Here is a 26,572-nt window from a genome sequence, read left to right as displayed (position 1 = left end):
ACATGGAATAGGATTTGGCCTTATGATTTGAGCATCCTGACTCATTCCTTTGTGCTCTCTTTCTCTCTTTGTGTATAAGGTTCCATGAGTTATATGTTTAATTGTGATAGCCTGGTCCATCTGGGATTCTTGAAAGAAACAAAATTTCTAATAATTGGGGATAGCCACTTGTCAGGTCTTTCTCCTTCCAGGAGTTGGGTCCTTGGAAGTCTGCCCATGCATTCGTGGAAGGCCCAGATCCTCCTTTAAGAGCAATATGAAGAGAACTCTTAGTCTGTCACCTGTACTCCACCAAAAACTACTATTGTGTCCAAGAAACCACAGTTAATCCTCTCACTTCTCAAAAAAACTAATATAGAAGACATTGAACTCACCAGGAACATTTTTGTAGACTTCATTTGTTATTAGACTTGGCTTTAATTAGCAAGAACTATAGAGAAAATGTTGCTGGAAGACTTCTCTTTCTCTTCCTGTATTGCAGCTTTAAAAATTAAATCCTTGGTGACTACCAGTAGGCCATAAATGATAAAATGATGCCACAGAACATTTTCCATTCGAGTGAATTAAAACAGGTTTAAGGCAGTGAAAATTTGTGGCCTAAACTATTTAATAGTCTTCCTCTAAAAATAGATTATGTAGAAAATTTAGCATAAATAAGATATTTACTATACAAAATATCTGAATAATATCTTGGCTTCCACCTTCTTCAAGTCCTGTCTCAAAGATGCAGGGAAATGGTTTCACATAATAATAAATCTTGGGGTGGAATAAATAGACATACTCAACAGCTAGCACTATAAACTTGTGATAAATTACTGCACTGTTTTCCTTATGATGTATTCAGGAACCATTGTTTTCGATTATGGGTACATTTTTCTCCCATTACTCACTTTACAACTTTTTCTATCTACAGTGATTGATAAGAAGGCAACCTTTGTATGGTAAGTAATAGGCAGTACAAGGCATGTCTACACAAGATGTTTGCTGCGCAGCAGACTAATTAGCCATGCAGTAAAACATCGCTGTCTACACCTGCAACCCTATTAGGTTTCAGTAGACTAATAAACACCTCTGCAGAGTTCTCCTGCTAAACACAAGTACTACCCTGCGGCGGTGTTATTTTGTGTGCCCCAACACACACAAATCTGTGTAGATATGGGTGAAAAAAAATTATCAAGTATAGACAATGATAAAGGAAAGCTAACTGCTGATATAAGAGTGGCGTGGAAAATGAAATGTAGCCTCTTACCAAAGATTCATTCTGTAGTAGGATAAAACACACACACACTTTTAAAGAAAAGCTTTCACTGAACAGCCTGTGTGGTTAAGCAGATCCCCCTAGTGGTGGGATACTGGCAGTTCTACTGCTCATTTGAACGCTTCGTTGAGGGCACCTTGGTTTGAAAAACTATCTCCAACTTCCAACCCATGCGTCTTGGAAGAAAAACCTCCATTTGAGTCTTATTGAGACATGATTTCTTGGATTTCTCTACAACCTTCAGAAGTTTAGGTATTTAACAAGAAGTGAACACCACACTCAGATATAATAATGATTTTGTCTGCCATGTAGTCTAAAAGGTCACAGTCAGTGTTTTGTAAAAGGGACCAGCAAAGCAGCTTCTCTGAGAAGTCATATATAAATCCTGCAAAAATATAAAGCACTGCGTCTTCAAATTTTTAACCATAATTTAGCAGAAAGCCTAAATAGTTTTCCATGCTCAGTCCTAAAACAGTGTACATTGTTTCTTGTGGTATTAATGTGCTCTTTGAGTAGAGTCCTGGTCTCCGTTGCATCCCTAGCAATTGGTCCTTAAGGCCACGATGCTGATCAAGGAAGGCTTCCTCTGCTGAGATGAGATGCTCTTACTCAACATTGTGTGTCTGTTTATGAAGTGTTCTCCTTGCATTGATTTCCCAGTCCTGGGCTCTAGCTCTGTTTGAGCCTATTGTTGTTATCTGCCCAAAATTCTGTCCTTATATCAGCTGGTTGGCCCAGAACCAACTAGATGTCCTGAAGTCAATTGCTGACCCCAGTTGCTCTGTAGCAAACTCCTCTCCTTCAAAAGGAGATGGGCTGGTCATCAAAAAGCAGGAGTGACATTTCCTCCTCATCTTCCAGCCAGCCAAGTCTCTGGGGATGGAAGCATGAATGAACAGTTGGTGGGGCTAGATGGGAGGGTGGAGGGAGGAGGTGAGAAGGGAGGCAAAGAACAATCAGGTGTATGGCTAACCTGTTTATCCTGCTGATGTGGAATTGAGAGTCCCAAAGACTCTTCTGGATGCAGTGTATTTCAGCAAAGCTGCTACAGTTTGTACCTACTAAGTGTTGCCAGTTATGCCAGCCAGAAGGCATTAAAGTTCAGTATGCAGAATAAAAGTCACACCTACTATTCAACACGCCTACAAAGAGGAAGTGAAGATAGAAGGAGGAAGTGTGCATAGGCTAAAATCAATTTTATTCTTGGGAGGATTATTGTTCATTGGACAAATCCTCAATTAAGGTAATGTCGTGAGACTTTACACTGCTGTGGTGGCACAAAGGGGCACTATTTTACCTAAGAATCTGTCCCCACAGGTTCATTGACAAAGAACATGCAGAAGAAGAAGTTATCTCAAAGGAATAACTAAATTTAAAATAATCTGCAGACCTGTGTATGCCTCACTTTTAATCCCTCCTTGAGCATGTATGCATGAAATTGCAAATAGGAATGATTTGATTAAATCAAATGTTGTCTTCCTTTCAGGCCTTTAATTGATGTGTGTTTCTGGCAGAGTACAATAGAATGAAATAATTCATGGCACTGAGATTACAAAGCTTATTTTAAATGACTTGGAGGTTTGTGGATTTTTTTTTTAATCTAATGTCAAAGAGGAATTAAGAAAAGGCAATTCATATTTTTGTTTTTTTTAATCTAATGTCAAAGAAGAATAAGAAAATACATTTTAATATTAATATTGACATAGGCAATTAATTTATTTTTCAAGTGCACTAAAACTAATGAGCTAAATCCCTGTTAAGAATATTTGTCTTGACATGATATTTCCTTTAAAGAAGATGCTGGTTTAACTGGTTTAATGAAAAATATATCAATTTGCAAATTTTCTAAGAGGCAGGCATTTTACATAAATGTGTGAAACATACTCATTGGATCTGTATCCATTCAGCATGTGAATGAACACTTTCAGACACCTGGGAAACTTTGGAATTTCCTGTACAAGGAAGCCCTGTAGCATGCCTACATCTGTGTAAGTGCGCTCCTCCCCTCCCTCTTCCTTCCTCTTGCCCTCCCCCTGCACCCTGCTTCCCACACCTGTATCACATCAGTCTTTGCAAAAGCCCTCAGTGCCCACAAAATCAGTGCACTTTGAAGATTAACTTGCTAAACCTTAATCCTTTTCTACTCTCTATTCAACATTTTACCAGTGGAGTTATTCTTTTCTAGACTGAATACCAGGGATTGCCATCAGATTTTAAATTTAGTCCTACTTTTTGGTCAACAAACACAGATTAGCATAAAAAATAACTCTCTTTTGGTCTATATTTCATACTCATCAATACTACTTTTAACTAGATGCTAATAGTTGATATGGAGTGATTTGAACCTTGCCCAAACAGACAGTTCACTGCCTTTGCAAGCTAAGAGGATAGGTCTGCAGATGTACAGGTTTTAATATTTGGACCTTTGGGGGCACAGCCGTATGAGACACAGAGACACTCAAACGCTGAGGTTTCTTTTATCACTTCCAGATGTGTCTGTACACAATCCATATAGCATGCCGTTTCTACTGAATGACCAGGGGTCCTCTTGTTGCTACTTGGAAGCAACTCATCACTCATCAACTTAGAGGCACACTGTTTGCAAAGCAGTCCTTCATCCTGGGAAGTTATTGGACCATGCCTTAAGGAAGGCCTTGTGTAAGCATCTGGAGGAGGATCCAAGCAGCCAGCATGGATTTATGAAAAACAAATCATGTCAAACAAACCTGATCTCTGTCTTTGACAAAGTAACAACTTGGGTAGATGAAGGGAATGCTGTGGCTTTAGTGTATCTGGACTTCAGCAAGGCTTTTGACAAGTTCCCGCATGACCTTTTCATAAACAAATTGGAGAAATGTGGGCTGGATAAACCTACTATGAGGAGGATAGATAACTAGCTCAATAGCCGCAAGCAAAGGGTAATTATTAATGTCAGAATAGCAGGAGGTTTTGAGTGGAGTCCCACCGGGGTCTGTCTTGGGCTTGGCACTTTTCAGCGTATTTATTAATGATGTAGATGTTGGGAGAGAAAGTTTCTTGAGCAAGTTTGTGGACAGTACAAAACTGAAAAGGACTGTGAACGTGTTGAAGGATGTGAGCTTAATGAGAAGGATTTTGACAGACTGGAAAGTTGGGCTGGAGCTAACAGGATGAAGTTCAGTGTGGACAAATGCAAAGTGCTACACCTCAGGAGATATAACAAAACCCCCCACACAAAATGGGTGGCTGGATGGATGGCAGCTCTATGGAAAAGGACTTGGGAGTCTTGGTAGACCACAGACTCAATATGAGTCTGCAGTGTGATGCAGCTGCACAAAAGGTGAATGTGATCTTGGGCTGCATCAATAAAAGCATTAGGTGAAAGACATGGGAGGTGATAGTGCCTCTCTACTTGGTGCTGGTTAGGCTTCATCTGGAGTAGTGTGTGCAGTTTTGGGCTCCACATCTTAAAAAGGATGTGGAAAAGTGAGAGAGGGTCTAGAGGCAGGCAACAAAGATGATTAAAGGCTCAGAAGGCAAGTCATATGAAGAGAGGCTGAAGAAGCTAGGCCTGTTCAGCTTACAGAAAAGGCACTTAAGAGGGGACATGATATCAGTCTTCAAATACTTGAAGGGTTGCCATAAAGAAGAGGGAAAGCACCTTTTGTCTCTTGCTACAGAGAGGAGGATGTGGACCAATGGCTTTAAGTTGCAGCAAAGTAAGTTTAGATTGGATATCTGGGAATACCTCTTCATTGTTAGTACAGTAAGGCAGGGGAACAGACTGCTTAGGGAAGTTGTGGATTTTCCATCACTGGTGGCATTCAGGAAGAGGGACAGCCACTGGTCAGGGATATTCTACCATGGGTATCTCTATGCTTCTGAGCTTTGCTGGTTGCCCCTCACTCCCTGACTTTCTGCTACTTGGGACAGGATGTTTTTTAAATTTCCTCAGAAACATTGGGTGTTAGCTACAGCCAAGTCTGGGGACTTCAACTGGAGTGTGCCACTGCTCCTGCTGCAACTAAAGCTGGAAGCTCCTGGCTAGAGGGTCTTGCCCCGCTACTCAAGGTCAACTGTTCACCATATTTGGGGTCAGGAAGGAATTTTACCCCATTAGTATAGACTGTGGGGGTTTTTGCCTTCATCTGCAAGGGGTGTGCCCCTCCACCTGAGATCTCTTGAGCATATATTGATAACATATCATAGAAGTAGGACATTGGCTGCCATGATTTACCTTTGGCAGTTTGTGTCTGTATTGTCATGATTGATTGTAGTCTTATATAGAATTCAGATTATGGTTTGTATGGGATGGTTTGGATAGAGATGATCTTGTGTCAGGCGGGGGGGTTGGACTGCATGACATTTGCAGGTCCCTTCCAGCCCTTCTGTATGATTCTATCAAATCTAATACCTGCTTCTGAGGACTCTATTGGCGCATCCAGATGAGTGTGCACATGCCTCTTGCCCTTTCTCAAACCCCTTTGAGGTGGGGCAACAGGCATGTGTGGGAGTGAAAAAATGTTCCCTGTGCTGCAAACTTGCAGCACGGGGAAAAACATTAGACCCCTGGATAGTCAGGGGTCTAAAAAAATTGAAGTTTAAAAAAGCAGGCAACCGCAGGCTGGGTCTTCCACGGAGACACTCTGGCTGCCAAAGCGTCTCTGTGGTTGGCCTCTTACCCTGGTGCTGAAACACGCGGCAGGTCAGTGAGTAAGGGGTCGGGGGGGCTGGAGGAGGGGGGAGGGGACCATGGGGGGGACCCTCAATGGCCCTGCCCACTCCCCCAGCCCCCCCCGACTCCTGCCCTGGCTGGCCCCTCTCCGTGCCAGCTCCTCTGAGGCCCCTTCCCCCTGCTCTGGCCAGCCCCACCCCCCGCCAGCCCCCCTGAGGCCCCTGACCCCTGCCCTGCCTGACTTTAACTTTGTGACTTCCTGTGCATTGAAGATTTACTTCTACAACCTTGATATTCTACCTTTGTCATCTTTTTTTAATTTCCCTATAGGAATATAAAACAATATATTTATGATAATATGAAGAGTACTGGCTGTTTAAAATACTCAGCATATACAAAGTGTTATTAATACATGTGCTTGGCACATGTTTCTTGTATTTACTAAAATATGAAAAAGAGACTTGCTTATTGCAACAAAACAGCAGATTAACAGGTGAACCATATGACATTTATTTAACACGTATAATAGGAGGGAATCATTGGCAATGAAGGAAAAAGGGCATGTGTTTTCTACATAAGATGCAAAATGAGTTTTTCCCCTAACTGACTATGTTGTCTATGATCCAGTGTCTTCAAAATGAATTTAGACTAGGCAGCCCCTTGCAACTTCAAATGCAGTAGTGTGCCTGAAGACACTTACAAAAAAATTCTACTTCCCACTGGAGTGCCTGGCATCATTCCTACTGCTTACCAAATGGTCTAGAAAATTCTGTGTGTATAGTGTCAGTGTAGTAATATGTAGCCATATCCATATTTATATATAGAGAGAGAATATTGCAAGGTTCAGAGCAGTAACTTGCCTTCCTTGGGCATCAATATATAGCTTTTTTGGTGCTTTTTTGTGCACAATAACTCTCTAAAGAAGATTCTCAGCAATGCTTTTATAATAAATGATTGTATTAAAATGTGTGTTTTTATAGTATATTAGCAAATTGCCCATTAAGAATGAGTAGGAGGGGGGCAGGTGGGGATGGGGCACTGCTACCCACCGCTCCGCACTGCTGCTGCCTCCCAGGAGCCGGGGGGGGGGGAAGATTGCCTCGCCTTCCCCTCTGTCCCCCTCTGCCAGCACCCCACGTTGCTGCCACCTCCAAGGAGCAGGGCTGGGGGGCAAGAGCAAGGCCAGTGATGCTGGCCTTGCCTCCCTGCTCCATCTCCTCCATCCCTGCCATTGTGGCGGCACTCTGCTGCCCCATTCCATCCCCACCGTCCCCCTCCTCCACCACCCCACACAGCCACCGCTGTCTCCAAATTCAAGAGTTCCAAGAGTTCCACCCCCCTGCTCCGCACCTCCACTGCGACACCCCCTCCCCTTCCTCTCCCCCACATTTGACCGTCTGTCTGTAAGGAGCACACTGGTTGTTTCAGTTGTAGCAGAAAGCCCCTTTTCCTCTTGCCTGCAGTTGCTCTCCCCTCCTTGGATATGTTTTTTCTCTTCTACCTTTTCTTCCTTCCTCTTTCTTTCACTTTAAGATAAGGAATTGTGTTTTGAAATTTGTGTGTGTGCATTTTGTATCTCCCCTTGTATTTTGGTATTTTTATCTATTTGTGTGCCATGGCATTACTTTTGTAGCTTATATTTTATACTCCTCACCTTTCAACTTTCAACTAAATGTGTTTAGTTTCATAAGTAAGTTATACATTGTAACAATGTTAACAAGGGCAGGAATCAAACTGCCCTTCCCTGTATCAGGCTGGCCCCTGAAAGAGCGAGTGAATCAGTGATTAAATGTGTAACACAGTAGCAGGCAGAAATTAACACCTAAGGAAACTGCAGATCAACCAATGGAAGAACTCAATAGAAGACAATGTAGCAACCGGGACATCTCTAAACGTCACTGATCAAGGGCTAGAAGCCCTGGCCTGAGTTAATCAACCCCGGGGGACCAACTTTTGGGCTGCATATCTCCAAATTGACCGCTCCCAGAGCCCTATTCAAAATTCATCAATGGACTCCCAAACCTGCACATACATGCAGATGACCCCTGGGGCTGACAGATGCCATCCAGTAGCCACCGAGGGGGGGGAAGTTCCACGAGGGTCAACGACCCCTGGATTGGGCAAACCTGAAAACTGGGGAGTCACCAAAGTCTGCCAAGGACAGATAAAAAGCAGTGAAAAGTGACCCTCAGGGGCGCCCTCTTGATCTCCAACTTGACCAGCACCCGACTTGTCCAGCCAGAAGGACCAGCTGGCGACCCCCTTCTGGAAGATAACACCACTCTGAAAGAAGCCTCAATGGCAGACTCCAGTGCCTGTGGGATAGATATACCTGACTCTTGTAGCTTGCTACTGTGTGTGTGTGCATGTGTGTGTGTGTGGGGGGGGGGGGGGGGGATCAGCCCCAAGGTTTATGATTTAACTTCATTACAGTGCTTTGGATCCACCTAATAAACCAGAATTTTAAGGATCCCGAGTTGGACATTTGTAGCCAACACAGTAAGCATTGTGATTGGCTGCTGAGACAACCAATCAGAGTGCTCCAAGAGCGTTACGGACAGACAGACAGACAGATAGACTAAGCCCTTTATCTATATAGAATTATTATAGACCAGTGGGGGTCAAGATTTTTAGTAGGTGTGCCACAAATTCAGCTTTGTGCCTCCCTCCCCACCGTGATCCCCTTGTGCCACCGTGATCCCCTTCCCCTACCTGATCTGCTGCTCTGCTATCTTCTGCCTACCCACTCTCCAAGCTGCTGCATGCCACACACAGGCTGCCCATGTCACTTGTTGCTACATGCCGCAGATTGACCACCTCTGTTGCAGAACATTGCTACAGAGTGTTATGTTACAATCATAATGTAATTATGGACCATGTGCAGCCCCTTTTTCTGTGGGCACAGAGGATCCTAATACAGCAGGATTGAGCTTCAGTGATGTGACGAATGGATTTGGGTGAGTGATAGAAGTATATGAAAGAGCAGTGTATACAGAGCCTGTATATGAGGATTCATGAGGCTAAATTCCTCCTGTGAGATATATTCAGGAGCTCCATCATTGTTGCATGGTATGAGCATTGGTAACTGAGCAGCTACTTGGCTACCAACCTTCATAAAATAGAAATTCCTTTTACTTTGACAATTGTTCTTTTTATCCTTGCTTCTATCCATTCATAAAACTAGTTTACTCATATTCAAAGGAGAAGCAGAACAGTATTTTGGCCTAATGCATTAGCAAGAAGAAAGGATTTTACTTTGTGCTGCTTCTGTAAAGTTCTTCCATCATTGCAGAACTAAGCATGACAAGTTTCCAGCACACACACCGTTGATAGCAGAAAATTTTATCAAAATGAATTTAGTCTGAGAGACTCTTGCATCTCCAGGCCATGCTTTCTGATAGCAGTTATTGCACAGCTTATTTCAAATTTGCTTATTTATAAATGCAAATACATCTCTGTTAGCAGACTGAGTGGAATATTTAATACTATTCTTTAATGTGGCACATGTAGCAAACAAAGGGAGCATTTTTAAACAATGTGACTTCTGCCAGCCTTTAATACATGATCTTAAAAAGTGAAACAAGATAAGTGTTTAAGAGTCTGTGTTATGATTATCTTTTACAGCTGCAAACATTTTTTGAGATGTTCTTTAGATCCAGTTCTCAGCAGGCCTTTGATAATATGAAAGAAACTATAAGCAAACTCTTACTGATAGCTGAAGTACTGAGTGAATCATCCATCTCAGGACCAAAGACCTTCAGTCGGTAAGTAGCTTGCAATAAAAAAGCAAATTAGCTATTGTCAAGTTGTTCTTTAGAATATTGTGAAGAGTAACATAGAGTACAGAACTTCTTATATAACAAATAAATCTATATTTTACACTTGTTTTTAGACTAAATTAAGGACATCTGCATTGTTTACCAATTGACAGTGTCCAATGCCATTGGTGTTCAAAAAAAGTCAAAGAGGTTCATTGAGCACTTAGGGGCAGACTCTGTGTCCTGTTTTATTCCTTATTCCTCATTGTGCTCCATTTAATGAGAGTCCCAACATACATAAAGCCAGTATAGCTACCTCCAGTGCTTCACCACCTTAAAGATGTGCAGGCCGAGAGCGGTCCGAGGCTTTCGGGGGCGCACGGTGGGCTGTGGCCGGGAGCCCGCAACGGTAGGGTGGGTACTTTTGCACGACGGACTAGAATTAGGCACGGACTCGTAGCGGTTAATTAAAGATTGTTTTACTTACACCGTAGGTGGTTGCGGTGCAGGCAGGAAAAACTTTCTTGAGTTGCAGTTACAGACAAACACAAGTGGAGTTTGCTAGGCTCCACCGAAGACACACGCATGGAGTTTGCTAGGCTCCACAAAAACAAACACGACAAAGCTCTGGATACCCTTGACGAGCGCTCAAAACCGTAGATACATCTTAAGAATTTAACGAACAAGACGGGAAGAGGTTGGTGGTTGATCAGGCTGCCAAACTCCTCTGAGACACACACAAAGTTTCTATTACTCTGCCGCGTGCTCAGAGTCCCCACGAGATGGTTGTGGAGTCCTCTACAACTTGGGCGGAAACTGCTCACACCTCTTATACGACTAGCAAGCCAATCACTAGCTGCCATGTGGGAATAATTTAGAAACAGCCGATAGTGGGAAACAAATTTACATACAGGTGGCGGGAACTCCTTTGCACTGGGGTTTTCTCTCTGCAGCTGAGAATTGCACCGTGCAAAGAAAGCTCCGTGTGGCGGGAAATAATTCTGCAGTGCCGAAGCGCGCACACAATCATTGGGTCATGACAAAAGAAATGCAAAAATCTATTACTCGTGGTTCAGAGGACACTTACCATGTATCAGCTGGCTGAGTTTGTTCTAACCTGGGCTGAATTGAGGAATTGTACTTGTTTTGGATATTAGACAGTTGTGGAGTACTATACATGAGAAGCTTCTGAGGCTTATAGCCCAGGTCCAAATTTACCTTGGAGGTACCTACATTTAGGCATTCAATTACCTAAAAGTGTGCCTTGGCCTGGGAGAGTGGTCTATTTAGTGTTGGTTTATGGCTGCTTGCTGATGTTAAAAAAACAAAAGCAAAAAAACACGCACTTTACTGGAAAAAGCAGCACATTACTTTGGCTTGGCTCTGCAGTGTCTGTATAGTTTGGGTGCTTCAGTGGGGCTTTTTTTCACTTTTAACTAAAGCTGATTCAATCAGCTGTTAGATAAAAGCACCAAAAAAACCTCACTAAATCTACCAATTTATACAGATGCTGTAGAGCCGGTTCCAACTAACATGCTGCCTCTTCTGGACATGCACTGTGCTTGGTGCAGGAGCACACTGAGTTTAAAGTAAAGCACCGCTTTTTTTTTAATGTCTGCAAACAGCCTACTACATGCCTAGACTGTCTATCCAGAGATAGGGCCCATTCAAAGCATTATTCAAGAAAGCCAGGAGGTACCTACAGGTAGCTAACAGACATACTAAGTACAGAGCTGTGTCTCAATTCCTACCCATCATCAATGCTTTCATGTTTGACTCAGACTATATATTTAGGCTCCCTGTGCATTTGGAATTCAGAATGCCTCGTCCCCCTTCAGTGATGGTGTTGTCGTCATGAACCTTTACCCCAAATTGCCTAGTGCTTGGAACACTTGTCCATAAAGTGGTCTGTGCTTGTAGAGTTGCTTTCTTTTTTTTAACTAGTGGCTATGTAACTGGTTCAGAGAGGCATAAATTTTCATAGGCAACAGCCTACTTTGTTGGTTGCTGTGAATGAAGTAAACTGTTTCGTATGAAAGCTTATGCCTCTCTGAACCACTTAATTTCTAAGGTGCCACCATGCCCTGCTTTGTGCTTGACTTCAAACTAACATGGTTTATACCTCTCAGTGACTGACAGGGGCCAGACCCCAGATTTCTCCTTACCCAGGGGAGTGCCATAATCACTAAGCTCCCTCTTGTTCTCTTGACCCCATGGTTCTTGTAATCTCAGCTGCCCAGCAGCCCAGTATTAACTAGCAATGTTGAGGATGCCCCCATCTGGGCTGTTGTATAGCAGGGTGATTAGGGCACTTCCCTGGGAAACTGGAGATATAGGTTTAAGCCCCCTCAGGGTGAGAGAGCTTAGATTTCAGGTGAAGATATCACAAAGCTAGCTAATTTGTCTTGCCCTTCTTGGGGCTTGGGTTTCACCTCAGCATCAGACTGGATTCCAGTAGGGTTAGGCAAAAGTTAGGAGTCTGACTGATCAAACTGTATTGTTTTTATTCATACCCAGAAGCCCAATTAAAGAGGCTTAGGGAATTTTGCAATCTGAACTGAAGACACTGCTTGGATCTAAGCTTAACTCCTAATGAATTTTGTGCCATATGGACTAGGGCCAAACTGGATTACTCTTTCAGTGCACATGTATTTAAACTAAATCCCATTTAGGTGCCTTTAAGACAAAACTGGATCAGGCCCTAAGTTATTACAGTCACTTCTATTGGATTTTAGTTTTATATGGAGGAGGCACGTTACTTTTTGATGCTAAATATGCATGCTTTATACAGCTATTTGACAGCCTAGCTGTTTTCATAGCAATAATATAAACATAACTATTTAGCTTAAATTAGTTTTAAATGTGTGTGTGTGTGTGTAAGGGAGGTAGGAAGGGAAAGAGAGAGAGAGAGTTGTAATGACTGAAGAGCTTTCTTCTGAGTTCTGCAAAAGCTGCTAATTTTGGTTTACACAGTTTTACACAAACAAAACGGATGTGTTTGTGTACGTGGCCTCCGGTATATGACCTCATGTTCCATTTGGAGTTCTTGGCCCACATGATGTGAAGCCTCTTTAAATCACACTATGCAACAAAACTCAGTGGGGTCATATGAAGCCAATGATTTTTTGCTGCTCTCGCCCTCTTACAATATCCGTTTACCTAGAATGCCAGGTGACTGCTTGCCCAAATCCATGGCGTCCAAGACCTTTCCCCATCCTCTCTAACTTCTTTACCCCATAGTTACTAAAAGTTTAAAAAACAAAATAACAAAAAAATGGATAACACCAGGGGAAGTATCAAAGGCCAAACTTCAGGTGACCCATCTGGGTACTGTGTTAAAGGATACCAGTTTATTGAATTACTGCATGTTTATTAAATTATTATTAAAGCATGCTGGTTTCTATAGTCAGCAGAACAGAAGGGAGTGACGTAGCTAGCGTCCTGTCCAACTGCTTTCGACTCCTCATTCTAAATGACCAGCTACCCATTACTTATTTATTTATTTATTGTAGCTGGGTTTACTGGGGACAGCTTTAGCATGAATCCAGAGCATGGCGAGAACTCCCACCTGTGAGTCTATAAGAAGACGCTTTAACTGCTGTTCCCCTCTCCCCAGTAACAGAACCTATAGCCCGCCATTTGTCTGCACCCCAGCTGCATAAATTAGAGTATCTCCAATGGACAAATGCACCAGCTATTTATTTGCACCTGTCTGCCTGCAACACTATTGATCTTTCTTTCCTTCATGTAGAGTATCTCAGAAGCACTGGAACAGGTTACCTAGAGAGGTGGTGGAATCTCCATCCTTGGAGGATTTTAAGGCCCAGCTCGACAAAGCCCAGCTGGAATTATTTAGTTGGGGATGGTCATGTGTTGAGTAGGGGATTGAACTAGACCTCCTGAGGTCTCTTCCAACCCTAATTTTTTATGATTCTATGATTCTAAGGTGTATTTTACAAGATGCATGTTTATTAAATTATTATACAATAATATTTCATAAAGATAATGCTCAGCAGTAACGGACACCATAGATTGCCTTGTTTATTTCTATTGACCTACTAACCCACCTTGTTTATTCCTGTTGGGATACACCTTAGCCTCATTTTGCAGTGATTCATCCCCCTTCCTTTTTATTTAAATTCCCTTCTATTTAGAACCCCTGATTATTGTAAGTCCATTCATAGCGTAAGTTGTTGCCTATGAAAAGTTATGCCTCTTTGAAGCAATTAGTCTTTAAAGTGCTACTCTGCCCTACCTTCTGCGCCTCACTAATTTTGATTTTTGATATATTTTATTTTAGATGCAGTCTCTGTTTTCAGATGTTAACCTTTGACATTGGGTTCAGTACTTCCATATATCCCGTAGTTCTCAAGGTAAGTAAGGAAATGACAATTTCATAACTGTGTTTTGCTAAAACTAAGTGATCGGGGGGAGGTAATTAGTTTTGCTGTAGACAAAGAGGAACTGATATTATTTCCTGGCATTAGGAGCTTTCCAAATAAAAACAAAAGAGCAATGCCTGTTTCAAAGAGCTTATGCTAACTATAGCACAATAGGGAATGGCCATGTTTGTTTGTCCGCAAATGTCTTAATATGTAATATAATTATGCAAATACCTTGATGTTAAGGATGTCTGAATATTAGTAAACGGAGGAAGTTACCTGTGTTAGTCTGAAGTCGGGCAGAAAGCAGAGATGTCTAAGCTTTCATGAGCAAGAGCTCACTTAATCAGAAAGCTTATGCATCTCTGTTTTGATTAGTCGATAAGGTGCTTCTCTACTGTGCCTTCAATATATTGTACATGAAGGATTGTTGTTGTCCCAGTTAAAGGACTAGGGTGGTGGTGATGGGATTTCTCTATAATTGAGAACTTGTGGAAATCAGGTGAGGTCTCGGATGACTGGAAAAGGGCAAATATAATGCCCATCTTTAGGGAAAGGAAAAAGATGGATCTAGGGAATTAGAACAGTCTTCCTTACCTTGACATATAGAAAGATCATGGAGCAGGTCCTCAAGGAATCTGTTGTGATTCCTAGAGGAGAACAAGGTGATCAAGAACAACCAGCATAGATTCACCAAGAGCAAGTCATTCCTGACCAGCCTGATTTCCTTCTATAAGATAACAGGCTCTGTGGATGGGGAAAGAGCAGTGGGTATGATGTACCTTGACTTTAGCAAAGCTTTTAACATTGTTTCCCATGACATTCTCATTAACAAGCTAAGGAAATAGAGGCTAATGAAAGTACTGTAAAGGTGGATACATAAGTGTTTGGATCATCCTACTCAGTGAATAGTCATCAATAGCCCATTGTCTGGTTGGGATTAGGTATTCATCCGAGTTGGGGATCTCAGGTGTCTGTCCTGGGTCCAATATTATTCAACATTTTTATTAATGATTTGGATGATTTGATAGAGTGCATGCTTAGCAAATTTGTATATTACACCAAGTTAAGTGAAACTGAAGACACTAAGATCCAGAATAACCTGGATAGACTAGAGAAATGGTCCACAGTCAATCATAGATTTCATAGATTTCATAGACATTAGGGCTGGAAGGGACCTCGGAAGATCATTGAGTCTAGCCCCCCCGCCCGAAGGGCAGGAAGTCAGCTGGGGTCGTAGGATCCCAGCAAGATAAGCATCCAATTTCATCTTGAAGGTGTTCAGTGAAGGCGCTTGAACAACCTCCGGTGGCAGGCTGTTCCAGACCTTGGGAGCTCGGACAGTAAAGAAATTCTTCCTTATGTCCAGCCTGAAACGGTCTTGCAGTAGTTTGTAACCATTTGACCTCGTCATCCCTTGGGGGGCTCTGGTGAACAAACGTTCCCCTAGATACTGATGGTCACCCCAATAAACTTATAGGTGGCCACCAGATCACCCCTGAGCCTGCGCTTTTCCAGGCTAAAGAGCCCCATAGCTCTCAGCCTGTCATCATAAGGTCTGTTTTCCTGACCTCTGATCATGCACGTGGCTCTTCTCTGGACTCTCTCAAGCTTCTCCACATCCTTTTTGAATTGTGGGGCCCAAAACTGGACACAGTACTCCAGCTGCGGCCTTACCAAGGCCGAATACAAGGGCAGAATGACGTTCTGGGATTTGCTTGAGAAGCATCTATGGATGCAAGCCAGCGTTTTGGTCGCTTTACTAGCCGCAGCATCACATTGCAGGCTCATGTTCATCTTGTGGTCAATGATGACCCCCAAGTCTCTTTCTTCAGATGAGATTCAACAAGGATAAGAGCAAGGTCCTGCACTTGGGACAGAATAATTGCATGCACAAATAGAGGGCAGTGACTGTCTAGGCTGCAGTACTACAGAGAAGAATGTGGGGGTTATAGTAGATCATAAGTTGAATATGAACCAACAGTGTGATCTTGTTGCAAAAAGGGCTAACAATAATGAGTTGAATCAACAGGAGTGTGACTTGCAAATTAAGGGAAGTGATTTTTCTGCTCTATTCAGCACCTACAACCATACCTGGAGTAATGTGTCCAGTTTTGGGCTTCACACTTCAAGAAAATGTAGACAGTTCGGAAAGAGTCCGCCTGAGAGCAACCAAAATGACTTAAGGTCTAGGAAGCAAGACTTACAAGGAAAGTCTGAAATATTCAAGGTTATTTAGTCTGAAGAAGAGGAGACTGAGGGTAGGGGATGGGATTTAATAAGGCTTCAGATACCTCAAGGGCAGTTATTAGAGAGGATGGACTTTTCTTTCTGACCTAAGAGACAGGACTAGGAGCAATGGTCTCAAGCTGCAGGACAGGAAATTTATGTTGGAGATTAGGCAGAACTTTCTAACTATGAGGGAGGTTAAACACCGGAACAGGTTACTTAGAGGAATTTTTACAGTAAATCAGTGTTGCTGAAATAGGAAGTGCTTTCCTATAGTGATTAATATACAGCCTATTTTGCTATAATGATTAATAGCTTTCCTATAATGATTAATAAAACCTATTCTAAGTAATTTTAAAAAGAGCTTTTGGCTACTAAATATTTCTAAATATTTTCCCTTTCACAGTATCCATTACTTAGGAACTGCAGTAAAGAAAGAGAACATGTCTTTAATTATCTTTGTCCTATTCTGTGCTTTTGGCTAGGTACAGAAATTACACATAAACTGACATAAATGATTGGAAACCAGTTCAAATTTGTAACACAACAGAAATTCCGTGCACATTAACTGCTTTCAAAGGGTGCGTCCAGACAAGAGCGTATGTGCCTGTTGCCCTGCCTCAAACCCTTTTTGATTTTGGGGTATTTTAAAAAATTGATGTGGGATGCTGCTGCAGCAGTCCAACTGGCACAAGGGGTAGTGTCCCCAGGTATTAATTGGCTGGGCCCCAGAAGCTTCAGAGACAGGGCAGCTTTTTGTATGGATGGCACCAAGACAGGGCAGCTTTTTATACTGCTGGGGACAGCACAGGTGCTGGCCCTGGGCTCTCGCTCCCCCTGGCTGCATAGCTGGGAAGAACCAGGCAGGGTTATTTTGCCCCAAGTGGCACAATTTGCTCCACAACAAAGTGCATGTCCAAGCACGTGCGCTGAGGCAAAAAGCCCCAGCTCAAATTTGCACCACTTCTATTTGAGCTACTGCAAGCGCATGTGCTTGCATGTGTGGATGCTCCCAAAATGGCCAAAACTGGTTTAAACTAAACCTGGATGGATGTAGTATCAGACTGAACTGATTTAGGTTAAATTAGTTTCTTGAATTTCTGTCCCAGATCCCCTCCAGCCTCAAGTTAACTCGCAGTCCCCCAGCATCCCAGGATGCTTTGTACCTCCCCTGTAAACCCGCTTTGCATGATGGGTGGGCTAGCCTTGGCTCAAGCTTTCTGCTGCTTCAGCCAAGCAGGGAGTCATGCTCTAGTTTTCCTCAGCTTCTGGCCTGGGCCATTGCAGGCATGTGGCTGTATATCCAGAATCAAAAGTGAATATCTGTTCACTTGCTTATTGGTTCAGTCTACACAGTTTAGACCAGGGGTCTAAACTTTTCTAAATCGCAGACTGGCAAACTGCAGACCAAAAGTGACCGTGGGCCAGCAAACAGGACTGGCAAACTGCAGTCTGGAAGTGACCGGCATACTGCAAAGTGGCTGCCAACCCTTTTTTACGCTGAGTATTATACTCTGCAGTATGCCGGTCACTTCCAGACTTCTGGTCCAGCAGCCAACCTCCTGCGGACCAGCAGCCAACCTGTACCAGGCCACAGCCCAGGGGTTGGGAACCTTTGGCTTAGACTAATCTGTGAAGATTGAATCGATTCAGCTTTGGGCTTTTTGACTGTCTGTACTTAGCCATAAGTTCTTGAGTTTTATTAGGGATTTTTTTAGCTGTCTTAACATCTTTTACTACTTTTTTGAGTATATAAAAAATAGATTTTTTTAAAAAGAGATTTAAAGCATTGATCTGACAATGCTATATTCTTCTTAGTCCACTAGAGGTCAGCAAACATTGTGTTGTATGATTGTTTCAGACTATGACTATGTATTTGTCATGTTATAGTTCTCTCTAATCTATTAGAAATTATATATGTCAAATTCTACTAGTTTATTTGTATTCCTGCATGCATCTTATTCTTATTCACAACAGTGTCTTGTATATAAATATCTCCAGTTTTCTGAGATCCTGATCCTGAAGCATTGACATGGTATAAATACTGTAAATTAATTTGCATTTTTTTCAAGGTGCACGAACACTTTGATTTGCAAGTTGGTGATGACTTGAATTCTCAGGGCCAAATTGTAAAACAATTTCTCCTTGAAGATGCTTTCAAATTTCTTTTACCCAATAAATCTTCAACTTCCAGTTTCTTTGAAGTTTTAGAAAGCATGTACAAACTAAGTGTGAATAAGGTAAGAGGAGATTTTTTAAGTGATTTAGTTATTATGATTTAACTGGAAATATGAAAGTCTAAATGAAAACCTTTTCTTTTGTGGGCATTTCTGCTCTCCAGTAAAATTAAAATTTAGAACGGCAAGTATGTCATGCTAGTCAGACCTGTATGTAGCCATGAGAAAGATTTAATGATACCGTCTCTTATGGAATTTTTTTTTTTTTTTTTATCTTCTACCATTAAAACATCAAATTCTCAAAACTGCAATATTTTGAAATTGTACATAAAGTAAAACCAGTGTTTTTTACCAGTGTGACAGTTTCCCCTAACATGGTCTTTTATGATGAATTAGTCATGTAAAAAGTTTGCAAATGTAGAACTGATTTCAAATGATCAATGAAATTCAAAACCAGGACTATTTCAGCTTGTCAGCGTTCTGCTGCACACCCTTTCCATGCCCCTTTGTGGTGGTTGTATCCTCCTAGATTCTCTCCTATATAAAACTAATACTGCCTAGCACACTGGGGAAGAGAAAGAGCTATCAGGGAGCTAGCTTTGCTTTCCCAGTTTTCTCTCCCCTGGCCTGGATGCAAACAAATTGGGATCCGGTTTGTATTTGCTGGCTGTGATTCCCAAAGGACCATGTGCCAGTTAAGAATAGAAAAAGCCTACTGCTCTCTATCCAGTCTACCAGCTAATCTGTCCATTCTTTTACAGGATGGAAACTTCCAGAAGGAACATGAGCAATGCCTGTCTTTGGCAGAAATCAATTCAATGGTTGATTTTGTAAAAGAGTTGAAGAATCTGGGCCATTTTGAGCTGGTAGTGTAAATCATTTTTATTGCCTTTTTAGAATATTATCAGGTGAAAATCTCTTACAATTATATTTGAAGGATGCCATGAAATGCCTAAGGTTAAGTGCTTATGTGTTTGCAGGACCAGTCTTGCTACTTTAGCCATGATGCCATGTGTGTGGGCAGCAAACAGGCTGATAAGGTACTGGCTGAAAGGATAAGGCAAACAAGCTGAAAAGATAAGGGTTATTTAGCTTGGTCTTGAGGGGGATTCTGTTAATCTTTTTAAAAATAAAAATAAATGCAAGAAGAATATAACATAACAGAATTTCACTTAACTGACTAACTGTGAAGCTCATGGAAAAGATGAGTTTCAGTGAGGAGAGAAGAGCAGCTTGGCAGATCAAATGTGAAGAGGACGTTGAGGGCAAAATAAAAGATGTGATGATGCTTCTGTGAGAAGTAAATAAATATGGCACTGAGGGTGGCATCCCTGAAGAAGTGGAGGCAAAAGATGGTGCAGTTAATATATCAGGATCAGTAGAGTTACACAGAGCCTTTTAAAGATGATAACCAGAACTGGAGAAAGGAGTGTGAGCAGAGAGGTTGAATTAGTGTGATATGGTTGAAACAAAGCAGAATTATGGAAGCCGGGCGAATTATGTTCTAGATGGACTAGGGGAGGGAGTGGGGAAGGGAAAGACAAACGAGATAACAAGAGATATCCAAAACAAAGCATCAGAGGAAGGCTGAGGGATGAGCTGCAAGACTGAAAAGAGAGAGAAAGCTAGGTGTAGTTATGAAAGTCTGCAGCATGGATATCATGAATGAAACACTGACAAAACAACACCACTTTAGATGTAATGGGAAGAAAGCAGTGGACCAAAGAGAGACATCATTAGGACCCGTCTTTCAACCATGGCAGTATACATGTATGCAATTTTTAGGAGGGGTTAGGATGCTGTTATTAGCTCAAGCTGTGTCTGTTTCTGTCCAAGACCTGAGAAAAAGCAATTTGTCTGAGGTCTTGTCTAACTTCTCTCCCAAGTATAAAGTTGGTCTCATAAAAGGTATCATGAAAAAAACCCTTACCTCTAGTAGTAGTAGCAATTTATTTATGGATTTTACCAAAACAGTACAATAAAATCAGCAATAAAAATTGTATACATTAAAACAGTATACATTTCACAAAACAGCATACAATATACTGTTCTTACTAAAAAACACAGACCATTTCACAAGCTTACACAAAATTAAAACAGGACATAGTGTATGATGGTATAAAAGATAAAATAATATGAAGCAGTGAATGATAAAACAAAATAGGAAAATTCCATTTGATTTTGGCCCTTTTTCTTTGTGCAAATAATGCATATATTCCTACAGAGTATAGGACAGACTCCTAAGTATTAGAGAGAAGACAGATTATTTTACCTTCATTAGCTCAGTATTTGAAATTTCCCATTAACGGAGAGATCCATTTTCCTCTTATTTTTCAAAAAAAGGAGACAATTAAGGATTTAAATCATCACTCTCATTTTTCTCACAAGACTGTATTCTGTCGGAATATGGGTCTGACACCAGGAAGAGTGAATCTCAATTTAGGTACAGCGTCTCGTTGTTTGTAGTTTTGCACCACAGTCAGACAGCGTTCTAGTAGGCCAAAGGAGTGTTTTATTAATCTAAAAAAAAAGTGGGGGTGTGGGGAGACGGAAAGTTTGAGATAATATCACTGCCAGCATATCTGTCTTCATGCTCACGTCTTTGATTCTTAAATTAATGTCCTGTTTTCAGCTGAGAGGAAATATTGGGTCAATGACTTTCAGGACATTTCTCAGGTCATTTGTTTGGAGGCTATAGAGCTGTTTAACCATTCAAACCAGGGTTTATTTGGCAAAGGAAAGGCTTGTAGAAAGTACTTCTTGGGTAGGCATAAAAGATCTGATTTTCATTCAGTAGGTTAGAGTTCTTAATTGAACTGAGGTGCTCACATTTATCAGTCTGGTTTCAGAGCACGTGAGCCCCCTATCATAAAATTAGGTAGAGATAAAAGCATCCTTTAAAGAGTAATTAGAAATCTTTTAGGGTGTGGGGTGAACCATAAGGTCAGCACCCCAAAGTTCTCCTCCATGCAATAAAATGGACTCCACTTTAGATCTATAGATCTTTATTGCTTCAAGAAAACTCTTCTGCCTGTTTTATTGTAAAAAGATGATTTTGCTCTTGTATTTACAATTTCAATGTACTTATCTCAGCTTGGATTTTTGCTAAAGTAGATCCCAAGGTATTTAAAAGAAGAAGCTGTGGCAGAAGGCCACCTCTGTTTCTCACCATAAACTCTGCTCTGTGACAATTTGGTTAGGATGGGCCCAGCAGAGGATACACACCTTACCCTATCTCTTTACATAACCTGAGCTGGATACATTCCTGAGGGAGGGGGGAAACCTGCTCCCTCTGCCTACGTGACTGGTATCACATACCTGGGTGAGGGGCTTGCTCCCTGGGAAGCTAGGAACTGCCAGTCTGCCCAGCAACTAGTGATGCATTTCAAATTGGTTGGCTGACAGCCAACAGGTGCTGGCCTCCATTGGACCAGGTAAATGAGGTCATAAGGGCTATATAAGTTAAGGGCTACCCAGGAGGAAGGGGCAGCAGCCATGAGGAAGACTCAGAGAGAGAGAAGAGCTAGACCGTCTGAAATTTGATCTCTCTCAAAACTCATGATCAAGGAACTGCCTGCCTCCAGAGGGAATCTCCACCTGCCTCTGGATGATACTTGTGAGTAAGCTACCTGAGATCTAACTAGATATATAGCTTGCAGTAACTCAGATGCGTGATCAAAGGCTACCCAGCCATGGGAGTTTGCTCTATGGGATTTCTCTGATATTGCTCTACCCTGTACCCTATTGCAACCCTGCCCCTTGTAACCAATAAAGTTCTCTTTTGTACCTAGTGTGGGAGACTTATTGGGAGTGGGTCTAGATTATGCCTTGGGGTCCCCTTGGTTCGGCTGGCTAAGGGAGACCACTACTTGTGCTTCTGACGGAAGGAAGCATCCCAAGTTCTTGAACTGAATCAAGTACCCTCGAGGGCTACTAGGTCTGTGTTTCCCAGGGTGCACAGAGCCAGAATCAAGGCCAGCCCTGGGTGGTGGCAGTGGAACCCCCAGACTAGTGGGTGTGCTCCAGGAAGGGGGTCGGCCAGATGTGAGGCACCCCCAGGGAGGCACTCAGAGCCTGGAAGATGGTTGGGTGCAGTGAGGTGGGTGGCTGAATGCAGGAGCGCCCCCTACTGGCCCGCCACAGAAGCTACCTCTAGTTTCATTTTTCTGTAAATAACAATTTTGTTTCCTCCTTTCATTCCCAAAAAACAATACTTTGGTTTAAACTGTGTTGATTTCCAAGCTACTTAAAGTTCATTACTGCTGAAAAGCATCCTGTAATATTTGGAGACTTATTTGGGATTGTGACATTATTAATGCATCACCTGTATAAAGCAAGACAGGGTTGGGGTCATTCGAAGTCATGGATGCATGGAACTGATTCCCTATTAACACCTGTTTTAGATCATTCAAGAATAAATTAAAAAGTAGCAGATCAAGCAAACATCCTTGTCATATCCCTATCTTTGTTGGGAAACTATTGGATGAGGCACTGCCATTCCCATAACACACCCTAGATGCTGTGTTTGAATAGTAAAATGACTAATTGTAGGAGAGCTTTATCCATTGATATAACTGCCAGTTTCTTCCATAATTTTAAGCTGCCTATGGAGTCACATGCTCCCTTGAAAACTATGAAAACTACATAGAAATGCTTTTGTCTTTTTACTTCTTTAGATGTTAAATAGTGCAGGACTAACAAGTGGTCCCTAGAAGAATAATCTTCTCTAAAACCAGTCTGCTCTTCTCTCAAAGTATTATTTTTGGAGATCCATGTCTGAAGATAAGAAAGGAAATTTCTCCCAAGTATTTTGGCAGGAATACATATAAGACTAATGGGGCAATATGATGCAGGATCTCTTATCACCATTTTTAAAATTTGGGTCTATTCTATTTTCATCCCAAAGCTTTGGATAAATATCTTTTAAAAAAATATATTAGAAATTTTGGTCAGATTTGAATACCACCACTCAGTTAATTCCTCAACGATTTCTGAAGGGAAGAAAATCAGGCCAGGAGCCTTTCCCTTTCTCAGTAAGGATATATATGATCCTATTTGAGAATCAGAGAGTGATCTGCTTGTAGCTTAACACATACAGTTTTGTTCAGTGAGAAGCCACCATATCCTTCACCATCTACAAATAGGTTCTTAAACTTACTTTTAATAAACAAGACCCATGTGTCTTCAGGGATATATACATCAGGAATTAAGTTAATTTTTTTGTCCCTTTGGCTATAATGTGCTAAAAACATCACTTATCATTATTTTCCCCTAGAGCTACCAGGTCCTCCGATAGCCTTATTTGATATTGTTTCTTTTTCTTTCTGTTCTTTTCTTGTGTCCTGTTAATCTTCTTGATCTGTTGGAAGCTAGTACAGCCATTTTAGACTTGTATTCCTCCAAAGCCTCTACTGAATAATCTTTAACTTTAGAACATTCCTATTCAAGCCATGGAATTGTGGTACCAATACTGCCTATTCCCAGCAAAGATGTTCTCTTTTGTGGGGACATTTTCCAGCTGTTGGATAACTGTTTCATATTGGGTAATTACATCTTGGTGTTCTTGTCCTTTGAGAATGAGATGAGTGGCTTTAGAAGGTGTTTTTAAGTATAGCAACACATTTTTCTTGTAACTAATTATTCTGTTTAATTCTCTTTTTATTTATTATTTCTAAATTGGAGGCTACTTGTATAGTTTTTGGGGGAGGCTACCCATAAGATTCTAATGGAATTTTGAGAGCGAGGGAAGTGGTCACTTTTCAGACATGGTAATATTTCAAATGATTTATATTTGAACCACACACATGCTTCTCATAATATATAATCTATCATGCTTGCTTCTTTAGCCGTAACAAATGTGAATGTCCCAGGTACATCTTTGCCAGTTCATCCATTAAGCATTCTAAAATTCTCTTCTGCAATGAATTTCAAGAAACATCACCCTCCTTCATTTAGCTTTTTATCACATAAGGTTGCTGCGGCGATTCCCCATATTTCATTAGTGACATCTTCATTATTGTGATTGTTGGTGCCACCCATTCTAGCATTAAAATCTCCTGCTATTATTTCTAATTCTGGACGTTTGTTTTGGATCATCTCAAGAGTGTTATATAACAATTCCCATTTCAAGTTTGCATCAGATTTTAGTGAGAGTGAGGGGAAGTAAGCATTAATATGAATTAAGGGAGGTCTACCATGAAATGTAGTGAGGACTGCTGGTAGACAGTTAGAATCTATTTCAATTTTAATCCCTTGGTCAGACTCCTTATTGAGGGAAGTGTAATGATGAAGCCTTCCTGCAGGTACCCTTTGGGATCTGTCCTTCCAGCCATTTTTATAAAATGAAATAAGCTGAGGAGTGGATACCATTTTCCTACACTATGTTTTTTATAAAATCACAATATCAAAATCATTAAAGTTCTCCAAAATGGGTCAGGTAATTTGTTTGACAATCCAGTTATGTTCCAGGAATCAAGACCAATCTCACCTAAGGGTTTATAGCAGTTTACTTCTCTTTAGGATCTAGTCCCTTGAGTCCACAGGTATATAGATCTGACAGTCATTGGTGGCACCTGGGGCCCTTAACTGTCTATTATATTTCCTACTTTGAAGATGTAGGGTATCATATTTCTACTTCATTAAGAGGGTGGAAACTGATTCATTGAAAACCTCTTTGAGTATGTCTTCCATGGGGTGGAGAAAGAAGGGTGCTTGGGGTAAAAAAAAAAAAGGACGTTGAGGAAATGGTTATAAAACACAGATTCAGTGGTTGTGTCTACATGAGACACGGCACAGTAGCTCATTACTACTATGCAGTAGCATTGCCAGGAATGACCTGTGACATGACGCTGCTGCCCAGTAGTAATGAGCTACTGTGCAGTAAGTGTCACTAGGCGACCATGCCAGGATGCTGTTGTATAGTAATATTGGTTACTGCACAGTCATTTAGTACTTGGTTATACAAATACTAAATGACTGCACAGTGGGCGGCTCGTGTAGATGTGCCCAGTGAGTAGAGGGAAAGAGAGAGGAAAATGAAACAGGAGCTGGCAGGAACTCATGATGTGAGTCAAGGGCCATTTCCTGAAAATGGAGGAATCAAAAATATACTGGTGGTTATCAGGGAAAGAGCTAGAGAAGAATTGAGACTTTCAGGGAGAGGTGAAGACAGAGTGACAGTGGGAGCAGAAATAGGGTAGATGAAGGGACTACAGTGAGTACAAACCAGACTTGTCAATGTCAGGAGAAATAAGTTCTGAGGAGAAGAGGAGTGAGAGATGATGAAAGATTTTGTCCAAGGAAAAGACTGACTGATCAATGAGATCCTGTGCAGAGTGAAGAGAATGTAGGAGTGGTGAGAGCTTTAGGAAAGCATCAGTGGATGTGAAAAAAATGCTGGCATTTATAGGCATGGGATTCAATGAGGGGAGAGCAAAGTGACTTTGCAAGGAAGAAGCAGAAAAAAATTATCAAAGCCCATATCAGGGCTATAGGAAGTCTACATGGTTTCTGAATCTCCTTCAGGGCTGCTAAGTACCAGGTTTTGGGATTGGCAGACAAATGATAAGCTGGGGCGGAGTGGGGAGAGGAAGGGAAGGAAAGAAAAGTTAAATGGGAAGAGGGATAGATGATATAGATTGGCTTGACAACTGAATATATGGGCTTAGGGGGAAGAAGACATACAAGGGAAGAGGGGCAAGTCAAGGGGCATAGAGAGAAGTTATGGCCAGTAAGGAATTTCAGTTTAAGAAAAGGCATGGGACAGATGGAGGTGATTGTTGGTAAAGGAAGTGAGTTCATGGCTAGATATAGGGGTATTGGTATCTTTTAGCTGGTCCAATAAAAGATATCATATTTACCCGTAGACAGTATGAAAAGGCAGGGAAAGGGAAATTGAAAAGCTCAGGATCATCAACAGATGCATGCAGTCCACAAAAGCAGTTCTCCCTCACCCCCCACCCCCACCCCCTGTCCTTTGCCTCAGAGTGCTAGCCAGGGACTGGGATCTGGCAACATTTCCACCCCCTAGAGCAGTAAGCAGGAGAAAAAGCCTGGAGAGGGCTGCTTCCCCCTCCTCCTCCAGGCACACCGTGGCTGGGGACTGTGCAAGCCAG

General features: G+C 41.7%; 1 protein-coding gene across 3 annotated transcripts in view; it reads left to right on the top strand.

Moving 5' to 3' along the window:
- The window catches only part of CPED1 (cadherin like and PC-esterase domain containing 1), a 244,612-nt gene that overhangs the window by 71,739 nt on the left and 146,301 nt on the right, over positions 1–26,572 (top strand). For all 3 annotated transcript variants that reach the window (XR_002091674.2, XM_014601008.3, XM_019492042.2), the window contains exons 7-10: positions 9,537–9,676; positions 13,971–14,043; positions 18,354–18,521; positions 19,220–19,324. Coding sequence is in view for 2 of the 3 variants with exons in the window: in XM_014601008.3 (XP_014456494.1) it covers positions 9,537–9,676; positions 13,971–14,043; positions 18,354–18,521; positions 19,220–19,324 (486 nt within the window). In the remaining variant the exon portion in view is untranslated. The remainder of the gene's footprint in view (positions 1–9,536; positions 9,677–13,970; positions 14,044–18,353; positions 18,522–19,219; positions 19,325–26,572) is intronic.

Source organism: Alligator mississippiensis, chromosome 4 (assembly GCF_030867095.1).
Source record: "Alligator mississippiensis isolate rAllMis1 chromosome 4, rAllMis1, whole genome shotgun sequence".
Classification (NCBI taxonomy): Eukaryota; Metazoa; Chordata; order Crocodylia; family Alligatoridae; genus Alligator; species Alligator mississippiensis.
This window is presented reverse-complemented; position numbering and strand designations above follow the sequence as displayed.